Raw genomic sequence first — 19,762 nt, 5'->3', positions numbered from 1 at the left:
ACTTTATACCATGAACTATACAGTACTTGCTGTAAGTGACAGGAACTCAAACACGTAAAAAGAGGTTATAGCTTCTAACAATTGAGCTTAGCATTGAAGCATTGTTTCTCTCGCATATGTGACATGCCTTTTACTCACACTTGGGTTGCACTGACATTTTACCAGACCCATGCAGGTTTAGGGAAAAAGGAAAACAAGAATATCTGTCGCACACTAATCTATCAAGGGCTGTCTACTCAACTTGAGGCTCGAAACTTCGTATTTCCTTCAGAAAGAAGACCCAAAGGAATTCACGATAACGAATAAAAGCCAAATCAAATTCTCATAAATGCTTTAATAACTTAAATGAATGTGATGAGGATACTGAATTTATTGAATTTTTTAAGTTGACAAGGTCGCCTCTGTTGGATTGTGGGCCTCAATATCAACATGCCGAATACCAGGAACAAGATTCTGGATCTCATTCTCTAACCTATCCACTTCACTTCCTAATGCTGTAACTACTTCCTCACCTGCCACAACTTTCAACTGTAAGCATGTAATTACTTCTCAATCAGCAAGATTTTAAGGATAAAGTTTACTACTACATACCATAATTTGACATCATCTTCATCAGGGCAGTATCATCCCTCTGCTTTGCAGCTTCGCGAAACTGTAAATAATAAAAGTTGAGAGATAGTACTAAATCAACTTGGTCATTGCTGAGAGTTGGGTATCTAAAGATTCTAAACCGCACATTGGCAGGGAAGCAGGCTAATGCAACTATTGTTGCTGAAGCCATACTGAATGATCATGAAAGGAGTAGGTAACCTAGACTAGCCATGCCCCCAAGTCGGATCATATTATTCTTTTAAATGTTAACTGATGTCCTAGGATGGTTTTCATGTAGGCTAATTGCCAATGCAAATATTTTCTCAACTAGCACCAATGCTTTCCTGTTTCACTAGCATGTAATAAAAAGCAGCAGTAAGTGAAAAATAATAATGACAACAACAGAACATGCAACATATTGTCAGAGGTTTTACAAGAACATTATAAATGAAGGGTATCAACCTGTCCGGCCCACTCTTCACGTCCAGTCCTTTTAAGATAATTTTGCACCACCATCTCTCCATTAAAATCTGTTTCATACAACTAAGAATGATCAGATTTACATCATCATGCTTAATTGTTACCAATACCTCAATTTGACATGTTGGATTTAGATAGTGAAACTTGAATTTATAATACACAAAATTCCAACTTAGGGTCTGTTCGTTTGTGTTTACTTTTAAAAGAAGAAAGCGTTTTTTCTTTTTTTTTTTTAAGTTTTCAATTTTTAAAAAATTATGGTAATTAAATAAGTTTATGGGAAAAAAGAGAGCAAAAATCCCCAAAAGAAGCAGTTTTAGTGCTTTCTAAGAAAGAGTAGCTATGGTTACCAAAAAAGAAAAAGAAAAAGTAGCTTCTAAAAAAAAAGCTATATCCTAAAAGCACACTTTTCAAAGTTTATCCAAACGTACCCTTAGACTTTGCTATAGTAATAATGGAAAATAAAAAAAGTTTACAAGTACAGTAGTAGCACCGCTATATAAGTTGAAAGGTGTTGAAAACTATAACAAACAATAATGATTTCAAGATTTCATTGTTGAAAACTAAGCCGGATGAGGAATATTATTGAAATAAAATAAGACCTTTCATTCAATAATTGCCAAAACCACAACAATGTGAAGGCTAACCTATTTCTGCCTTAAATCTGAAGAATCCAGGCCCAATAACTTCGCTTTTGCAATCATAGAGAGCATCTACAACCTAAAGCATAAAAGTCACCTTAGTCAAATTAATAACAAAAAAGTTACGCAATTTCATGTATAAACTAGCATGCTAGTACCGGGTCATTTTTCAAAAACTGAAGTACTTTCTGCATATCATTGTCATCCATAGCTCTACCAATCAAAGCATGTCGGTTTCTCTGGATAAGAAATATGGCTACCTGCAAAGTTAATTGAGCATGGAATTAAATGAAAACAGATATCAGCTCTATGCTCGCAAGCTTCAAATGGCTGGGAAAAATTCCTCTTTACCATTCCAAGTAAGTTGCCAACTATGATTGAGCCTATGGGATCATAAATGGCATTTCCAGTAATATTCACTGCAACCAATGATGCCCCAGCAATAACAAGGCCAGTTACTGCAGCACCATCCTGCATATATTTTGCGACCATTTATAAGAACAAACAGCCAGACAGAAACTTAATTCATAAGGCATAATTAAAGGAGTTTAAAGACTAAATAGACAAATAAACTCATGTTGCATAGTCCATTAAATAGAGGAATATACAACTCCTCTAAGCAATACAAATTTTAAATCACGCTTCCCCATTCCTTTTTCTGATGCAAAATGACTAAAAAATCACATTTTCTTTACCATAGCCCATGGCAGGCATATGAGTTGATATTCTCTTTAGTCAAATAACTACAAAAATGTACCTAGCTTCAAATAACTGTTTCCGAGGAAAAATATTGCCAAATACGTAATAACTGATAAGTAATTCATTTTACACAAAAGCCTTATTTTTAAACTATACTGTGTTTTTTCTCCCTTTGATGTATCAGCAATTCTTCTTTAAACCAAGTAACATTAACAAATTCCAAGGAACTAAAGATAAGTAAGAGAAATAAGTTACCACCTCTGTCATTACTGCAACAGATGTAGGATCATGGCCACGCCAAATATAGTCTTTCAATTTCATTCCCTCTGCGGCTGCACCTTTCTTGACAGCTTGTATGGCAACAAGAAGAGAGGCACCTAACAAAATATGCCCATTGTAAAAAGGAAAGGACCGAAATAGACAAAGGAGAATAGACTGCACTGAAATGCAGACACAGTACCTTCAATAATGAATGAACCACATATCACCAAACCTGCATACTGCATATTCTCAGGGGGCTGAAAAGGAACCTCTCAAAAGTCAATAAATTAAATAAGAGAAAATTCACAGACAAAAAATTAAAAAAAGAAAATTGACAAGAACTTATGATGAAAGATGAAAGATGTTAAATGTTATCATTTCAAAGATTCAATTTGATTAAAATACCTGTGCAGTCCACAAGTGTTGGAATCCATTAACAACTGTAGCACCAGAACCAAGACAAAATATTCCAACAGCAGATATCAAAGACCAAACAAATCTTTCCTTGGAATAGCCATAACTGTAGAAATAGAAGGCTGATCCATTACACCACACTGATTAAATTCCAAATTCATGCAGAGACAAAATCCATATCCCAGTTTATCGCAAGGAATATAAATGAACGGCATAACTTATTAACATATATTGAGTTGTGTTAAATTTTGCAAAATTGAAGCACAATTCATTGAAAACAGATTCAATAGCTATACATGTATATATCCATTACATGTATAGTAGTTCTAGAATCACTCAGCATGAGGATGGACATCTAATATCACAAATCAGCTTGACACTGAATGCATAGCAATTTCTTTTTCGGGGGGTGGGGGGAGGCGACAAACATAATCACTGCTGTGATACTCACGGATGAATAGCATCTGGGGCACGTCTTGAGCTAGTTAGACCATAAGCAAGAAGCGCCTACAAAACAAGTTATGTAGCACATTTTAGTTTATGTGAAGTCAATAATTAGTCTTTTTCTCTTTTTGTGCTGTGGACAAAATTTTGTCACCTTGTTTAGTAGGTAAATAAGATTCAGAGTTTTGTAATATCCCTTGAGCTACTTTTTGCACATTGCTTAAGACTTTTAAAAATTAAATAAAATACTTTTTTTTGTTGTTGTTGCCATTTGTCCCTTTTTCTTAGCATATCCCCTTTTTTCAACAAATCAAACGGAGTCTAAAGAACTAATATACCTGGTTTGCAAAATCAGCAACAGAGTGCACAACTTCAGCCAACATAACATGGCTAGAGGAAGCTAACCATACTCCAAATTTGAGAGAAAAAACAAGAAAGTTACACCACAATGCAGTTGTGACAGCTCGCTGACTAGAGTAATGAACAATAAAAGGAAAAAAAAATAAAAAATCAGGTGCAGGCAAATGGGACAAGTTATGAAAGCATTATCCTGACACATAAAATAAATACAGTAACAACAAAGAGAAATGCTGGATAACAAGCATGCCATGGCGATATAAATTAATTCAATAAAAAAAATTAATACTAAGCACAAGCAAATTAGCAAGATTTATTTATTTTATAAAAAGACCTGTGGCGATCGTTGAATTCAATGTTCTTTGTTTGCTTAGCCCTTGTAAAGAAACCTATAACAGAGAAGAGAAGCATGTGAATGAATAGAAATATGAGTAGCAGTAGCAGAAGAGAAGTGAAAAAGAGACGTACTGCGATGGAAGGAGTGGTGATGATTATGATGGAGGTGGCGACGAGCATCGAAACCAAACAAAAGGAAGCGTCTTGAGGAAAGTGGAAGTGAAATTGAGGGTTGTTGGTGCTCTGCTATTGGTTTCACAAACACAATGGAGACTGAACAACACACGTGTTGGTGAGAGCGCCGGAAGCGATAGCGAAGAAGGTTATAGGATGTTCGCATTAATGCAAACTTTTGTGAAATTCCAGTGATGATCGATTGAAAGTGGAAACGCAAAGCTTGTGTCAAAATTAGGGTTTTAAACTATCCAAATCCATTGGAACAATGAAGCTGAGGAGAATGAAGGTTGAAGTAGCATGGACATGAACATGGATACGGAGTCAGTGAATGCTTTACTTAATATTCCCACCAATCACACTCACTCTACTCCCTCTTTCTCTGCAACAACAAGCCAATCTGAAACACACACAAAGACAAAGAATGCTTCACACTCACGAGGATTAAAATGTGACATTCGTGTTAGTGAAAGAAAGGAAAAAAAAATTATAAATAAATTATCATGTTATGATTTTGTGAGATTTGTAAAGTATTTTTTTTTGAAAAAATTACTCTTATGTTATACGTGTTAACTTTTTCTCTTATACAGCGTTTGATAACTGTGCTATTTTTTTTATTTTTCAGATAGTAGAGTCTACAAATTTATCTCTATGACATGAGATAATTTATCTCCTTTAACATGAAATTAATAAAACTCTTTTTTATATATATATAAATAAGACATTACTTAAACACTTTGCACTTTAATAATTGTATATTTTGCTTGTGACGAAACATTTTGTATGCCGTTAACACTAAAATTTGATTGGTATACATTTTGTGACTATATATATTAAGGGTTTTATAAGAGTTATCTTCTAGGAAAAATAATTGTGTTATGTTATAGAGATTCATTTTACGTGCTATAGTTTTTTTTTTTTCTTCAAAACGTGTGGGTCCCACAAAATGTTGTGTGTAGAAAACTTTTTGTGGTCATGTTAAATGAAGAATGCAAATTCCATAAACTAAATATATAAAAATAGATTTATTTATAACTCATCACCTTATACAATAGTGAATTTATTTATAATATCAACGAATCCATAACTCATGATAAATTAATTTCTTTGCTTTAAAATAATAAAAATAAATATTGTTAAGATGGCTATTAATTCACACAAACCATTTACAGTAATATTTATAAAACATATGCATCAAGAGTATTCTGTGGTTTAGTTTTCACCGTTTTTTGTGCATAATTAACCTCGCATATATAATCTGATTTTCAAAAGATCAATTTTTTTTTAATAAGAGCTTTTTCAATATTTTCTATTTAAAAAAAAAATCTTGATGGTAACTCTACTTGCAATCCCAATTATAAAGAGAGGAATTACACTTCTCCTGGCTCATGGAATTTTGGGTGCTCCCTCTCTCAAAATAGGGAGGAAAAAATGGAAGAAATTTTTTGTTCATGTGAAAGGGATCACCAAATAATTAAGTGGCCTTAGACCATTTAATTATTTTTCAATTATAAAACCATCCGTAAGATATATATATAACATTCTAATAAAAATCTTAGGTAATATACTGCTACGTATTATGAAACACTATTATAACGACAGTTTACATAAAGCTAAACCAACCAATTATGAGGGTGCTGTGTTATGCTGTGAGCAGACTAATAGCTGTTTCTGTTATACTAGGAAACATTAGTTTCTAGGCAAATTTCATACAAAACTTAACAGAGCCTATCAATTTATATATAGTACCCACTGACACAAAGATATCCACACGCACAATTGCATACGCAATTACACATCCTATAAGACCAGGAAAAACTCCAAGTGAAACAATTAAAAAAGAATTAAATCTAAACCATCTCTCCAAAAACTAGGTTTTTAACAGCACAGATTCACACCGTGGGATCCTTATAGCCTACCCCACCCAGTGAGAAAAAGCATTCGTGGATGATGTATATCTGTTAAAATTTCAGCAATCGAAAGAAAATGAAATTGCAATAAAATAAAAAAGGAAACTGAGTACTATTTACATCTAAAACAGTAGCTCATATTCATATGATAAATTCATTACAAATGATATATTCAAGAATCTAGTACAAAACTTCGAGCAAGAAAAAATCTGCTCATTCATATGATGGTCCTCAGTGAGATGGTGATGATTAAAATGCCAGCTTATCTGAAGCTTCTCATATAATGCTTATATATCTGAAACTTTTCTCATACAATGCCAGAGTTAAACACATGTAGATCCAGTAAGGTATTATAATGTCCCTTCTCAATTTCCTCCTCCTTTACTTGATGAAGAATAAGGGTCTCAATAATTAAGTCTTCCCAATCAATATCATCAACTACCTTTCCTCTTCTCTTTTTCTTTCTTCTCTCAGGATGATTGCCATCTGAAAGGCCAGGATTCGCAGTATCACCCAGATCAGCATTTAACGGATGCATAATTTTTTTTATCCGCACCTTAGCAGCATTGATCTTCTCCCGCCTCATTTTACATTTCAATTGACCAGCCACAAATGATGGCGGCATGGTATCCATTCCAACATCCTTCTCTAGTAAATGTTTGAGTAGAAGCTTTTTGCTCAATTCTGATTTTCCATTCCACCATTCCCAACAATCCTGAAGATCAAGTACCAACCTCTTCCTTTTCTGAGCATTTCCACTCCTTCTTGAAGACTTAGCGCGACGATTCTCATTTAAAAATTTCTCATACAACATGGATAAACATTCGTGTGAAATCTGCAGTCTGTCAACATTCTTGATGCCTGGTCTATCAGCATTGCTTTCAAATGAAAAATACCGAGAATCATTTCGGGAGCTTACGCCATCATTCCCATATTCATATTCATCATCACGTCTTAAGCATTCAGCAACCACATCAGCCAAATCTACCACAGGCAGATCAACATTCTTCCTCTTCTCAGTAGATTTTGACATAGACTTCTTCTCCATGTACTGAATCACAAACGGTGCATTCTTAACAATGTTTTTAGGAGTGATATCCTTTCCCCAAGGCAACACCTGTGCAACTTTCACAAGTGTCTCTAGGAGCTCCTTATACCTAGTTCTACAAGTAGAAACCATAGCATGAACTTCCTTAGCCAAATCATCCATCCGAACTTCAACCCGATTCAACTCCCCAACAAAGACCAAAACCGCAACCACCAACGGAATCGGCCTCCGGCCGGTGCTCAAGAACCACTTCACCGCACACTGTATCAAAAAAATCCCCTGCTTCCGCATCGTCTCCACCGTATTCCTGTCAACCGCGGCGAAACTCGGCGAAATCTTAAGTGTCCGTTCCAATACATGCACTATATCAAACTCAGGAAAATCAGGTCTTTTCAAACCCAAGAAATCAACAACACGCAGAATCATCCTACCAAGTTCATACACATCACAACCAACAGCTGAAGCCACTTCAGCCATAGGCAAAGGGCGATCATCCTTTCGCATGACGACATAAGAACACGCGCCAATCAGCACGTGAAACCACTCGCCTTGACCAAACTCACCCTCGGTGATAGAAGATATCATGTTTCTAATATCGACACTCTTAGACGCTAACCCTAACCTAGATGTTAACTCGTCGATTGAATTCTGTGCGGAATATAGTTTCCTCTGTTTGTAAGTGTAAACGCTACCTGAACCTGCGGTTCCGATGTGGATGAAAGTTCCCTGAGGACCGTTAATGCCGCCGATTTGGGCTTCGAATTGGTCGAACTGTTGAATGGCACCGCACGTGGAGCAGAACAATTCTCCAGAGACATCGTCGCGGACGAAGGAGGTTTTGGCGCAGTTGCTGCAGGTTCGAGAGCTCGACATCAAGGTTAGGTCGCGTTAATACGACGTCGTAGAAAGGGCGGAGACGTGAGTTTTGCAGTGGCGGAAGAGAAAGGAATCCTAAGCAAAATTAAAATTTGACTTACACGTGAAATTGTTTTAGATGACAAAAATTGCAAAGTTTAGAAGATAGCCGTGGACATCACATCACACTCTCTCGTTCACACTTACTAATATCAGGGTTTGTTTGTTCATTAGCGTGCGTAATGGATTAGGATTAAAAAAAAAAATTAAGATATTTGTTTTTATAGATTTTAAAATACTATTTAGAATTGGAATAATTTTTTTAAAAAATTTCTTTAAAAAAATTTACAATCAAGATTTTATAATATTGAATTTTAAAGAATTTTAAAAGAATTTATAAAATTTTAAAAAATTATATGAATTTTTAACAAACATTCAAAATTATAAGAAAAAAAATAACAAAAAAATACAACGATATTAATCAAAAATGTAAAAGCTAATATAATTTTCTTAATCAGTAAAACTTAATATAATTTTTAACAAACATTTAAAATTACTAAGCAACAGTTTTTCACATATTTAAAATTATACTAGTCCTCCACGCATTAGCTAACTAATGTTAAATAGTTCAATCAACAACAAAAAAAGGATTGAATAAGCTAATGATTATGTAGGGGAAAAAAATAGAGCACATGCTTACCAAACAGAGCACGTATATTGTTGTCTCAAATTGAGATCAGATTCATATTTTTAGGATTTTTAATATGTATTGTTGCCGAACACGAAGAATATTAGAATTTTATGCTCATTATAATACAAACCATATACAAAAGAAGAAGGTCAACAAAGAGAATGTATACGGTATGCTTATTAGTTCAATTTCAAATTGAAGACGTAAGCATATACATATTTATCATCAACTTATAAAACTCTAGTAAAAATAATAATAATAATGAAGCACATCGTTAATCATGAAGGAGGAATACCAAAACCAGATAAATACAGATGACAAACACAACCATTAATCATGAAAGACGAAAACCAAAACCTAAGAAAATGTATGAGAGTCAAACAAGACCGTACACTCGCTTTGAGAAAAGGCTAGAGTAGATTGTGAGACACTCCAATAAAGAAATCTTAAGAAATCCTAGGGGTTAGAATAAATTGTGAGACATTGCAGTATAGAAATCTCAAGAAATATTAGGAGTTAGGGTGAGATTGTGAGCGAGGCATCCTATTTATATTTCTAACTACAAAGTCTCACAAAATTCACACCAATAGAAAATTCATTTAAATCGTCATATTTTTTTGAATACCACAAATTGTTTTTCCTTTGTTTAAAATCCTGATTGAATGAATCCCAATGAATTTGGACAGACTCTAAAATAATCTTTTAAAATTCTAATCGAATATCACGTGACTTTTTTTTTTTTTCAATCCTTTAAAATTCTAATTAAATACCAATGAATTTTTTTGTCCAAAAACAATCCAATAAAATCTCAATACAATACACCCCTAAGTGTTTGTTTGAGAGGTCTTTTTTTTAGCTTCTCTTCTCTTTATAAGCAGAAGCTAGGCCAAACAGATTTTTATAAAAGCTCTTATAATAATAAATTTTTTTAATAACTAAGAAAAAAGTTAAAAACCAAAAACTCCTAGGAGAATATAATAACTCACACCAATAAAATGAGATTTTATATTTTTTGTAATGTTTAAATAGATTAATTAGATAAGAAATCTAATCAATGAGATAAAATCACTTTTAAGATAAAAATAAAATTTCAAATTTTTTGGTAAAATACAATAATTTTACAATTATCTAAAAATTTTAAATGGCAAATTTTTTCGATAAAGTCATTGTGTCCATCCCAATGATCAGTGAGGCTGGACACACTTTCTGTTGATGCGATTTGTTTAGGTGCTTTCTTTATAGTATTCCTCAAGTGTGTTAGGCTTTTAATTTTAAGTCATTTAATCATTTTTCAAACTAACAGTTTTAAAAGTTTGAGAATGTATAACATTATAACCCATTCGTTGCTTAATCATTTAAATAATCTTTTACTGTTTCTTTCTCGATCTGACCCAACTAGTGTGCATATCCATAGATGAGTTCCATACATCAAAAACTGATCTAACAGCAGACAACAAAAAGATGAAGGTTTTCTTTCTTCCTTGTTTAGAAAAAAATGGTTAATGGTTGAAAACTGAGAACCACTCTATAGTACAATACAGGAACTGTCTTCTATTGAATGGGCAGATATATGCCTCAGATACATAAACTGGGTCAAGTAATGCTCTGTAAATTTGGTTCCAGAAAAAATTACAGGACCACAACCTATTCCCCATAAATTTCAAAAGGGTCATTCATCAACAAAAGGTCAAGTCACCTTAAATAAACCCATTTTGTAAGAATTTCAATATAGACCTATTTCAACATTGCATACCATCTGTAGCAGAATGAACCCCTCCCCCCTCCCTGCCTCAAACTGTTTCCCAATGAGAGAATGATGACATCTTCTTGCAAGCTCCATAACACAGAACAAACTGCTCTTCTTGAATCATGGTAAAAGGGGTTTCAACCAGCAATGGTAGAGAGAGAAAAATGGACATCTAACCTGACCGACCTTCCTTCCTGCCACCTAATCTAGGTAAAGGTTTTTGCTTCTGATTTAAGTTCTTAACAAGTCCCCCTTCATGCCTTGTCACAATCCTCAATGGGTGGGCTTCTGTGTTAAATACCCATTGATCTAATGGGATGACTGAAGGAGGTGAAAAGAGAAGATAGAGATACTTCAGAGTCTCTGCAAGAAAGAAGCTTTGCATCATGTTGTCTTTGACACCATTATTAACCTGAGAAGTGAGAACAAGTGATACTATATGAGTAGGCAGAATAGCAGTTAAGGATATTAAATGGTTGTTCAACATTAGACAAACACCAAAGGAAGCAAGGAAGAAAATTGGCAGATATCATAAGAGTAAGAAGCTACGGTCCATGCCAACATTTTCAGCCAAATATTCATTAAAACAAAAATAGACATGACCGGGTAGATTGTCCATGAATAGTAAAAGATCAAAAGTCCCCTGCTGACAAGTATGGTTTACATATTGCAGAACCTCCAAATTTCAGACTAGAGTACTAGACTATCACTGCAAAATAACATAACTTTCAACACCAGAGACCTATGAAACTAAGTTAAGCCTTCAATTGAGAAAAGGCACATATAGAATGCCTCGATGATCTATCAAAGTGCTTAATTCAATAAAGGCATTTCTCTGAAGAACCAGAACAAATAATTCTAACTTTTCATAGGATGTACTTAATACAAAACAATAATAATGCAAACACAAATACATTATTAAATGTGATATTGCAGTGTGCTTACATCCTTCAGTCCAACATAGCCTGACTCTATGCGGGAGTTCTTCTCAAAAGCTTGAAAAATATTCCAACCCCATTCTTGGTATGTCTTGTTGCCAGTTAGACGCCAAAGGTAAAAGAGTGACTCAACTGTCTCTGGCCTCATTATGTTCCATGATGTACCCACACTCATGTCCTGAAAATTCAAAAATAAATTTCAGATCACACAATTTTCAAATCGCACACCACAAATAAACTAATAACTAACCTGTCCAGAATGAAAGAAATAGTTCTCTCCAGCCAGTTTTGTTGGAGTTGATTGGTAGAAGTTATAACATGTCCAAGCAAGCTGCAAAGAAAGGCATATATCTTCAGTGATAACCTCATAGAGCAATCATTGCGGAATAAAATATCTATATAGGCCAGAGAAGAAATGCCCAGTGCAATTCCCTATAGGTTGTCTCACATATTGAAACATCACATTCACTGCTTCCATTCACATTAGAGAATTATTTGAATGACAATTTAATTCTTACTTATCGCTCAAGACAAGCACTCTCTTTTTACAGCTAATGATAAATTCCTTGCAACAAGAAAAGGAAACGAGTCTTCCTCAAAGGAAAACATTGATTCAACATCTACCCCTCTCGTCTTTAAAATATGCTTTAGAACTTCACATGCATGCTAATCTACCTGAGAGCAAAGTATATATATGAAATTGATGACATCATAATTTGAATCCAACCAATTTAACAATATCTAATCAGGAAAAAAATGGTTAACTTACAGTTTTTTTATATAACATATAGTAAATTGATAGGTCTCAAGACCAAAACAAGTCAGTCAATAGAACAAGAACATTAGGGTTTATTAATCCGCTATTAAAATATACCTCTTCTGCAAGATACAGAAACTTCTGTGAATCCTCAGGACCAAAATCAGATGATCCCAAAGCAATCATCCCTGGAGCAAAGCACGCCAGTTCATCCATCTGCAGGTACTCAGTTAAGTAAAAAATTATACTAACACCCCAACATCATGTGTAAATGCTAAATGTGACAATACCAGTACTGTAATGCAATATCATACTTTGTCCAAGAGAGATCCTCCGTTCTTCTCACATATATAAGTAAAAGAAGACGGTGTTGATTTCCTAATCAAACTTAACAGACCTTTCATTGATTTCTCCCACATATCTCTGTTTTCAAGATTCCGAAAAAAATGAGGAAAAAAATCAGTTTCAAATACATTAGACATTTAATTCATTAGCTTCTTATTCTAAATTAATTTGAAATAGAATATGGAAACATCTTTAACCATGAAAATTATATAGATTCCTTCATTAAACAAAGGAAGTAAAATTCCATTAGCACCATTCCAATGACAAGTGGATTCCAGCATGAACTTGTCAATACAACCCAGCCCAAAGGGCAGAGAATTTGATAAAGTAGGTGCGTTATTCTCACCTATAATGTCTTACAGATGAAGTCTTATTCCCCTGTATCCAAACTTTGAGCAAGTATTCATAAAAACTGCAATGAGATTGTGTCAATCACAACCAAGATCAAATTAACAAATACAGAGTAAGATGATTAAAGTTAAAAATATCCAGACCATATTAACAAATGCAAAAGTTTGTTATGCTTATATCACATAAAAAATGGTCATCAAATTGTGTTAATACCTGTCACCCATGGCACCAAAGGTGATAGGAGAGTATCCTGTTGTTCCACTATGAGGATTAATGTAGATAGGAAGCAATCCATCCTCAGGAAATGTTTTATTAAGCTGGGTTATTACATTCTCCACCTGACGTAGCAGGGTGTAAACCAATCAGTGAATTGCTAGAAAAATCGCCTCCACATGTAATATATAAATCACAGAGCATAAGCAGTTAACTGATGCCTTAGCTATGTGCTTAAATATACCAGTCAGGCTCCAAGTACAAAGAAGGCCCGTGGCAAAATTACAAAACCTGACATCAACTAAGCATATTTTAACAAGTAAAGGGAATGACAAAGTCTGCATATAAATACATCTGATTTTGACCAACAAAAAAGTAAACCCCCCTTTTTCCCTTAAAAAAATTTAACATATAGAATGACAGTTAAAAACCTTCTGCTGATACTTGGGGTCCCCAGTCCTTTGAGATAGAGCAATAAATTCTAGTTGTTCAGTGCCAGAATCTGCCAGAATACTCTCACCCTTGGGAAAAAATGAAGACAAAAAGGAATTAGAGACTTTAAAATGAAGTTTCTCTAGCAATTATGACCAATGAAGCCAGAGTCATGAAGGCAAAAATAGTGCTCAAGTGAAAATCAATTAATCAAAAACCCAATAGAACTAGCACAGAAAGTCTCTGATCTAAAATCAGATGTGTGAATGGCCTTTGCAATCCATAAGGTAGTGAGGTACCAAGCATGGATCGAAACAGAAAATGGATTAGATCTTGTATATTGTCCTGTATTTCTGATATCAAATGGACACCAGATGCATGCGTGTAGTTGTACAGACAAAAAAAGAAAAGAAAGATAGGCTCTGAGCAATTCGAGAGGCTCTAATTTTCTCCCAAGGTCCATATTTAATTCTCACATACCCCCAACAATTGTTACCCTTTCTCTGTTTAGCTAAACTGTCATAACTAACAGGTCTAACAACATTTTCCGCCCAAAAGCCCACTGTCCTATGGTGCATTTCAACTGGCCAAAATCCGTGCCTCTAATACATACATACCAAGCTTAAATACTAATCTTTTTGTGATGAAATAAGAAAATAGTAATTTCACGAGTCGACACTCAATCAAAAAGAGTCGTGCTTCTTTTTTCTAGCTAAACTTTCGTGTTTCTAAAAAAAGACCAAGCAAAAGCTAATTTTGAGTATACAGAGAGGCTATTCCAACACAACAAAAGCACTTCAATATTGCATCAGAACATCAAATATCTTTTATTTTTTTATTTTAAAAAAATATTATATAAGAAGCTCATAAAAAAAACCTTCCATTAAAAGATCATCGAAAACAGTCCTAAATGGCAGATTTTTAGAGATGTCAGATGTGCTCGTGCGTAGTGTAGCTCAGCAATCTCTGTTACAGAAACTGATATCTAGCTTCTGTTACTGTTAACTTGTAAGACAAGTCTGTTAGAAAGTTAGTCACACAGCTGTTGTAATCAGTTAAAAGTCAGTTACTATAGATTACAGATTAGGCTCATATAGCTGCAAGAACTCATGACTGAGCTCATCAGAATTAATGAATAACACACTCAAACTTCAGAGAAACCTCTCTGGTTTTCTCTCTGTAATTTTCCCTTAGTTTCTACCACTTTGCTCATGCTCAGATTCTTTCACAGATCCAATTTCATCAAGCTAGCAACAAATTTTGCTTGAAATCCAAAATGAAGATTAAATAATGACTTATAAGCTCAATATCCAAGCATAGAAGTTAAGACCAAGGACTAAAAACCCATGAGTGCCATATCTAAGGGTAATAAAAAGGTAACAATGATAAGTAGTTAAGATCAAGAAAGAAGACCCATGAAAGCAATATCCCAAATCTGCAAGTGTTCAGTAAGACTGAAATGCATACATAGAATCGTATAACTTACCCCAGTCCAACTAGGATTGTGTGCACGTCCATGTGACAAGTTGATGATGTTATAAGGAATTCCTGTCTGAGTATTCCATGCAGGAAGCAATTTGTCTGCAATTTCTATAGCCTTGTTGAGGAAAACTTTGTCCCCTGAAAGATCATATGCACTAAGAAGGCCACCTACTACTCTGGATTTTGGTGGGGAAATAGACCAACAAAGAGAAATATTTAAAAAAAAATAAAAAAAATTAGTTGTCCAACTCATAAGCTCAAAAATATATTTTTTAAATGGGGAAGGAACTTTAACTGCAAAGTAAACCTTATAAAGTAACCTTATGGTTGTCTCAAAAACGCTTGCTTCATAATCCTTGTTAAAATCCAGAGAGTTTGCGACCCATCTGTCAGAATAATGTCTTAATATGACAAGGGATGCAATAAAGCATAACCAAGAAGATCACAATTAAACATCAAAGGCAAAATCCCGGTACATAAGGTTTCCTGACTTGCAGGGGTAAGGGTGAGGGTCAATTTTACATAGCTTTACCCTTACATTTTTGCAAATATAATGTTTTTTATACTCGAACTCGTAACCTTCTGGTCACAGAGCAATCTTACAACTGCTCCAGGGCTTGCCCTCATCACAATTAAACATTAAACAGATGAATATAGCAAGCAACAGAAACAAATTTATGAAACTTCGATATAAGATTCAAAAAAATTTTAAGCAATAGAAAGTAAAACAGGACAATAAATATGTATCAGAAATCAAGCCTTCGGAGTAAAAGACCATCAGTATAAATGTGCCTCCAGGAGAGCATTTAAATTGGAAGAGAGAATTGGCAAATATAACTTTAGAAACAGTCTCACCACTATTGATTCCAAACAAATATAGAGATGTCATGCAAGCAAAAAATAATATGTAAAGTGCAGAATCAAAAGTTACACTCACTCTCGTGCTTTCTGAAACTGTTCATTGAGACCCATAATGTATAGTGTATCAAGAGAATCTATTAAAGTTGCTCCAAGACCTCCAAAGCTATTGACACCATTCTTTGACTGTGGCTGGTAGCACCAAAAAAATAATCATTAATTGTCAAAAGCGTAAATTTAAATAACAAAAAAATTAATTATTCTTATGCAAAAACAGACCAATAATTTACAATGCACTGTTTAAGAACATACATTTAGTACAGCAACATATTGTATGACCACCATAACCACAACAATATATTAGATCATTATGCAATGAATGCAAAAGACACATGGAGATTAGATATGGTATCAGGACAAGTTTAAAAAGTGTGTCATCCACTATCTGACTAATGGCTTCAGGGAATAATCTTTTCTTTTCTTTACTTTTTTTTTGTTTTTCACATGAATGACAGAATTGTTCAGTGTTTTTGTATGAGTGAATTAAATCCTGATCTGGCAAGACCTCCACAAGATTTACATACAGGGAAAGAAGCTAAACTTATAGCCTTACAACAGAAACTTTGGACATATCAGAAGAAGCCCACAAAGGAAAATACCTATAAAAAATATCATTAAATAAAAAGTTAAAGGTTGATTACCTGAAGTTCATCTTGGCCCCAAGCATACTTCTCATAAGATCCCCAAGCATGAAGCATTGCTTCTTTTACTTTTTCCCTTCTCTGAATATCAATAGGATCATCTGGGACCTCTTCACTGGACTTGAAAGTTTTTCCCTTCAAGTTAATCTTCCCAGCAGTACCACCTTGCGCATTTTTTAATTCTTCCAACTGAAAACAAGTCCAATTGCTTAGCCCCCAAAAGAGAAGATTAATAAAAAAAGATGTTTCATTACATAATATTACATTCATCAAATAAGAAGCCTGTGCTGTAAAACAGCCACAAGGAAAGGAGTTGCTAGCTACCAGCAAGAGGTGAGGATTTAGCTTTACATGAGATTGAATAGGGATTGAGAATTCACAGTGGAGGATTTCAATCAGTTTGAAGCAAGATTCGTGTAGGAAATGCCAAACGCATACAGGCCATCTTGTTGCTTGCGTTTGTTGATTGAGAAATAAAATGAAGTGTTTTTGGGGAACTATAGACTGGACTAAATGTAGCAGAAGAAACAACATATACTAAAGGTTAAGCATTTGATAGTTTCTTACCAAATTTTGCAAATCAGACACTTCTTTCTGCATATCGGCAATTTCGACCTGTATTTAACAGAAAACAATTACATACTGGCTGTGAAAATAAGCTATTCAAATGCCAAAAAAAGTTCAAAATATATTTCATCCTCCCTCCCTTTATAAAAAAAATTACACTGAAAATGAAAACAAAGTTGTACTTTAGAATAATGTCCATGGTAAACCCCAGTTGCGCCAAAGGAAAAAATAATTATTATCTGTCATTACTGCAATCTATAACTAACACAAATTTGGTTGTTTGGCAGGAATAAAAACGGCAGCTTTAACAGCTACTCATGATTTTGAAGAAATGATAGAAAATGAAACAAATATTATTCTCATCCTATAGTCTGATTTTTGCCACAACCTTCAATTTGAGAAATATGAAAATCCCCCAAAACGTATCCTGCTATAGTACTACTTAGCAATGATAAATCAGTACACACAGTCCTATAATATGGTACATACAAAATTCTACACGATCTTCACAAAGTAATAGACCAGAAACATAATCACGATCTCCAAACACAACACTGATTGTTGTGTGTGTGTGTATATGATTTGGAGGGACAAAACAATCAGATCCATAATCTAAGTGAAGGGAAGTACCTGGTGCTCTCGGACTAGAGTTTGACGGTCCCAAACAAGGAAAGAAACGCAAACAAAAACGATGAAGAGCAAAGCTAGACGCTTTGGACGCTTCAGGTAATAGGAGGGGTTGCAGTACCTCCATTTGCTGCTCGTCACTGATGATCTGTTACCTCTCGCCATTCCCAAACTTGGTAACCAATGAATGATCTAAGCTTTGGACTTGACTTGGGTGTAGAAACCAATGCACCCACCAACAACGTTGATCTCTCTGTTGACAAAGATATAGATCCTTGAAATCTACTTTTTTGTTTGTCCGATGTGGTTGTAGTTGTAGGATAGGAACACCACAAGAGGTTTGAGGGTTTATAGATTTTTTTTAATTTTTTTAATTTTTTTTGGCTATTAATGCAATAAAATTGCTATGGATTGAATGATGATAACAAATTAATACCAATCCGATTCTAAGTTTCAATTTGCAAACTGATCTGCATCGGATCTAATAAAGAGAGGAAGAGAAGACTTCCACTCTCCATGGAATGGGTCCCATTAAACTCAACACAAGTCAATTCCTCCAAATTCAATAATATCCAACTTAGAATATTCAACCCCCAAAAATATAAATTCATTGATATCATTCTAATTAGTAATTACTTAATGGAAAAAGTATTTCTTCAATCACTAACATAAAGTTATTTTTGATGAACAAACAAATTTTAGGGAACTCAATTACCAACTGAACTAGCTTTGAAGATTGATCTTTCTGCTTTTACTTCCTTTATATGAGTGGATCTTTTGTTTTTTATTTATTTATTTTTGGGTGTGGTATTTGTCATCTTAGGAAAGAGATAAACACAAAAAAATGAAAATCATAGGGAAAAAATGAGTGATTTTTTTAATTTAAATTTTAAATAAAAAAATATTATTTTGTGTCTATCTCTCTCTTAAAATGATATAACTTTATATTATTTAAAATAACAAATACTTTTCTCTTTATTTTTATGTTATAAAATTGAAAAATGAACTTATTGTCTTGTTCCCTAATAGTAATACAACCCAATTGGCATAAGGAGGACTAGGAAACACTTAAATAATACGTGAGAATGGGACTGAACACATGTGATTGCTGTAATGGATCAACGTTAATTGGTTATATAAATAAAGAAAAATAATTTTTTTATATCGTAGGAAAATAGTTATTTTATATTGTAGAAAAAAGATTGCAACTAAGACCTATAAGTAAGAAGAGAGAAAAAAAAAAGTGAGACTCATTCATCTTTTATGTATGTAAAAAATTTAGTTATATCATGCAAAATGAAATAAATATAACCATAAACAAAAGAGTTATTATAAAATCTGTTGTTTTCTAATTCAATTGTAAGTTGGTTACAGTTTCCTTATTTCTCTCTCTTTTTCTTCATCTGTTCTTGTTCATTCATAATCACATCAAGTGGTATCAAAGTCATTTTTCTTTCTCAATCCGTTCATCCGTAATTAAACTATTTTCTCTGTTCTCCATGAAAGTCACTTTTTTTTTTTTTGATACATGCCATGTAAGTCACTTTCAAACCTAGAGTTAGAACAACTTGAAGAATTAATATATAGGTTAAACACATGAAATATATCAACGCAATCTTGTGCGTCGTATTCCAATCAACCATTCGCAAATTCAATGCTAATTTCCTTGTCATGCCACTCAAGTCATTAATGGTTATCAACCTTAGAATAGGTCTCTTGGAGGGACAACAAATTAACATCATAGAAGAGTAAAGAGTTATCTACCAAGTTATTTATTGCAGTTTCAACTTTTAAGTATTAATGTACGTAAACGAGACATAAAGATCCTAGAAGCTTGATCTTC

At 33.9% G+C, this 19,762-nt stretch overlaps 3 protein-coding genes across 3 annotated transcripts; all 3 read right to left on the bottom strand.

The window, feature by feature from the left end:
* Positions 1-4,801, bottom strand: LOC133298995 (metal tolerance protein C4). The gene is made up of 13 exons (XM_061498382.1): positions 4,356-4,801; positions 4,222-4,276; positions 3,869-4,001; positions 3,538-3,593; positions 3,078-3,192; positions 2,872-2,929; positions 2,670-2,788; positions 2,064-2,183; positions 1,871-1,972; positions 1,719-1,791; positions 1,054-1,121; positions 592-652; positions 1-512 (listed from the first exon to the last, which is right to left on the bottom strand). Exons 1-13 carry the CDS (start codon positions 4,561-4,563, stop codon positions 382-384), a joined length of 1,299 nt encoding a protein of 432 aa, XP_061354366.1. The 5' UTR covers positions 4,564-4,801; the 3' UTR covers positions 1-381.
* A 1,634-nt stretch (positions 4,802-6,435) lies between these two features.
* LOC133299001 (plant-specific TFIIB-related protein PTF2-like) lies at positions 6,436-8,317 on the bottom strand. The gene has a single exon (XM_061498389.1). It carries the CDS (start codon positions 8,226-8,228, stop codon positions 6,615-6,617), a length of 1,614 nt encoding a protein of 537 aa, XP_061354373.1. The 5' UTR covers positions 8,229-8,317; the 3' UTR covers positions 6,436-6,614.
* Positions 8,318-10,386: 2,069 nt separating this feature from the next.
* LOC133298987 (mannosyl-oligosaccharide 1,2-alpha-mannosidase MNS1) lies at positions 10,387-18,372 on the bottom strand. The gene is made up of 14 exons (XM_061498372.1): positions 17,923-18,372; positions 17,293-17,340; positions 16,726-16,914; positions 16,104-16,216; positions 15,487-15,552; positions 15,171-15,342; positions 13,684-13,773; positions 13,253-13,377; positions 13,035-13,100; positions 12,658-12,766; positions 12,461-12,559; positions 11,837-11,917; positions 11,594-11,764; positions 10,387-11,060 (listed from the first exon to the last, which is right to left on the bottom strand). Exons 1-14 carry the CDS (start codon positions 18,082-18,084, stop codon positions 10,821-10,823), a joined length of 1,731 nt encoding a protein of 576 aa, XP_061354356.1. The 5' UTR covers positions 18,085-18,372; the 3' UTR covers positions 10,387-10,820.
* Between the last annotated feature and the right edge of the window lie 1,390 nt (positions 18,373-19,762).

This window comes from Gastrolobium bilobum, unplaced genomic scaffold (genome assembly GCF_033153095.1).
Source record: "Gastrolobium bilobum isolate Gb01-03AN ecotype WA unplaced genomic scaffold, APGP_CSIRO_Gbil_v1 utg37919, whole genome shotgun sequence".
In the NCBI taxonomy this organism is placed as follows: domain Eukaryota; kingdom Viridiplantae; phylum Streptophyta; class Magnoliopsida; order Fabales; family Fabaceae; genus Gastrolobium; species Gastrolobium bilobum.
This window is presented reverse-complemented; position numbering and strand designations above follow the sequence as displayed.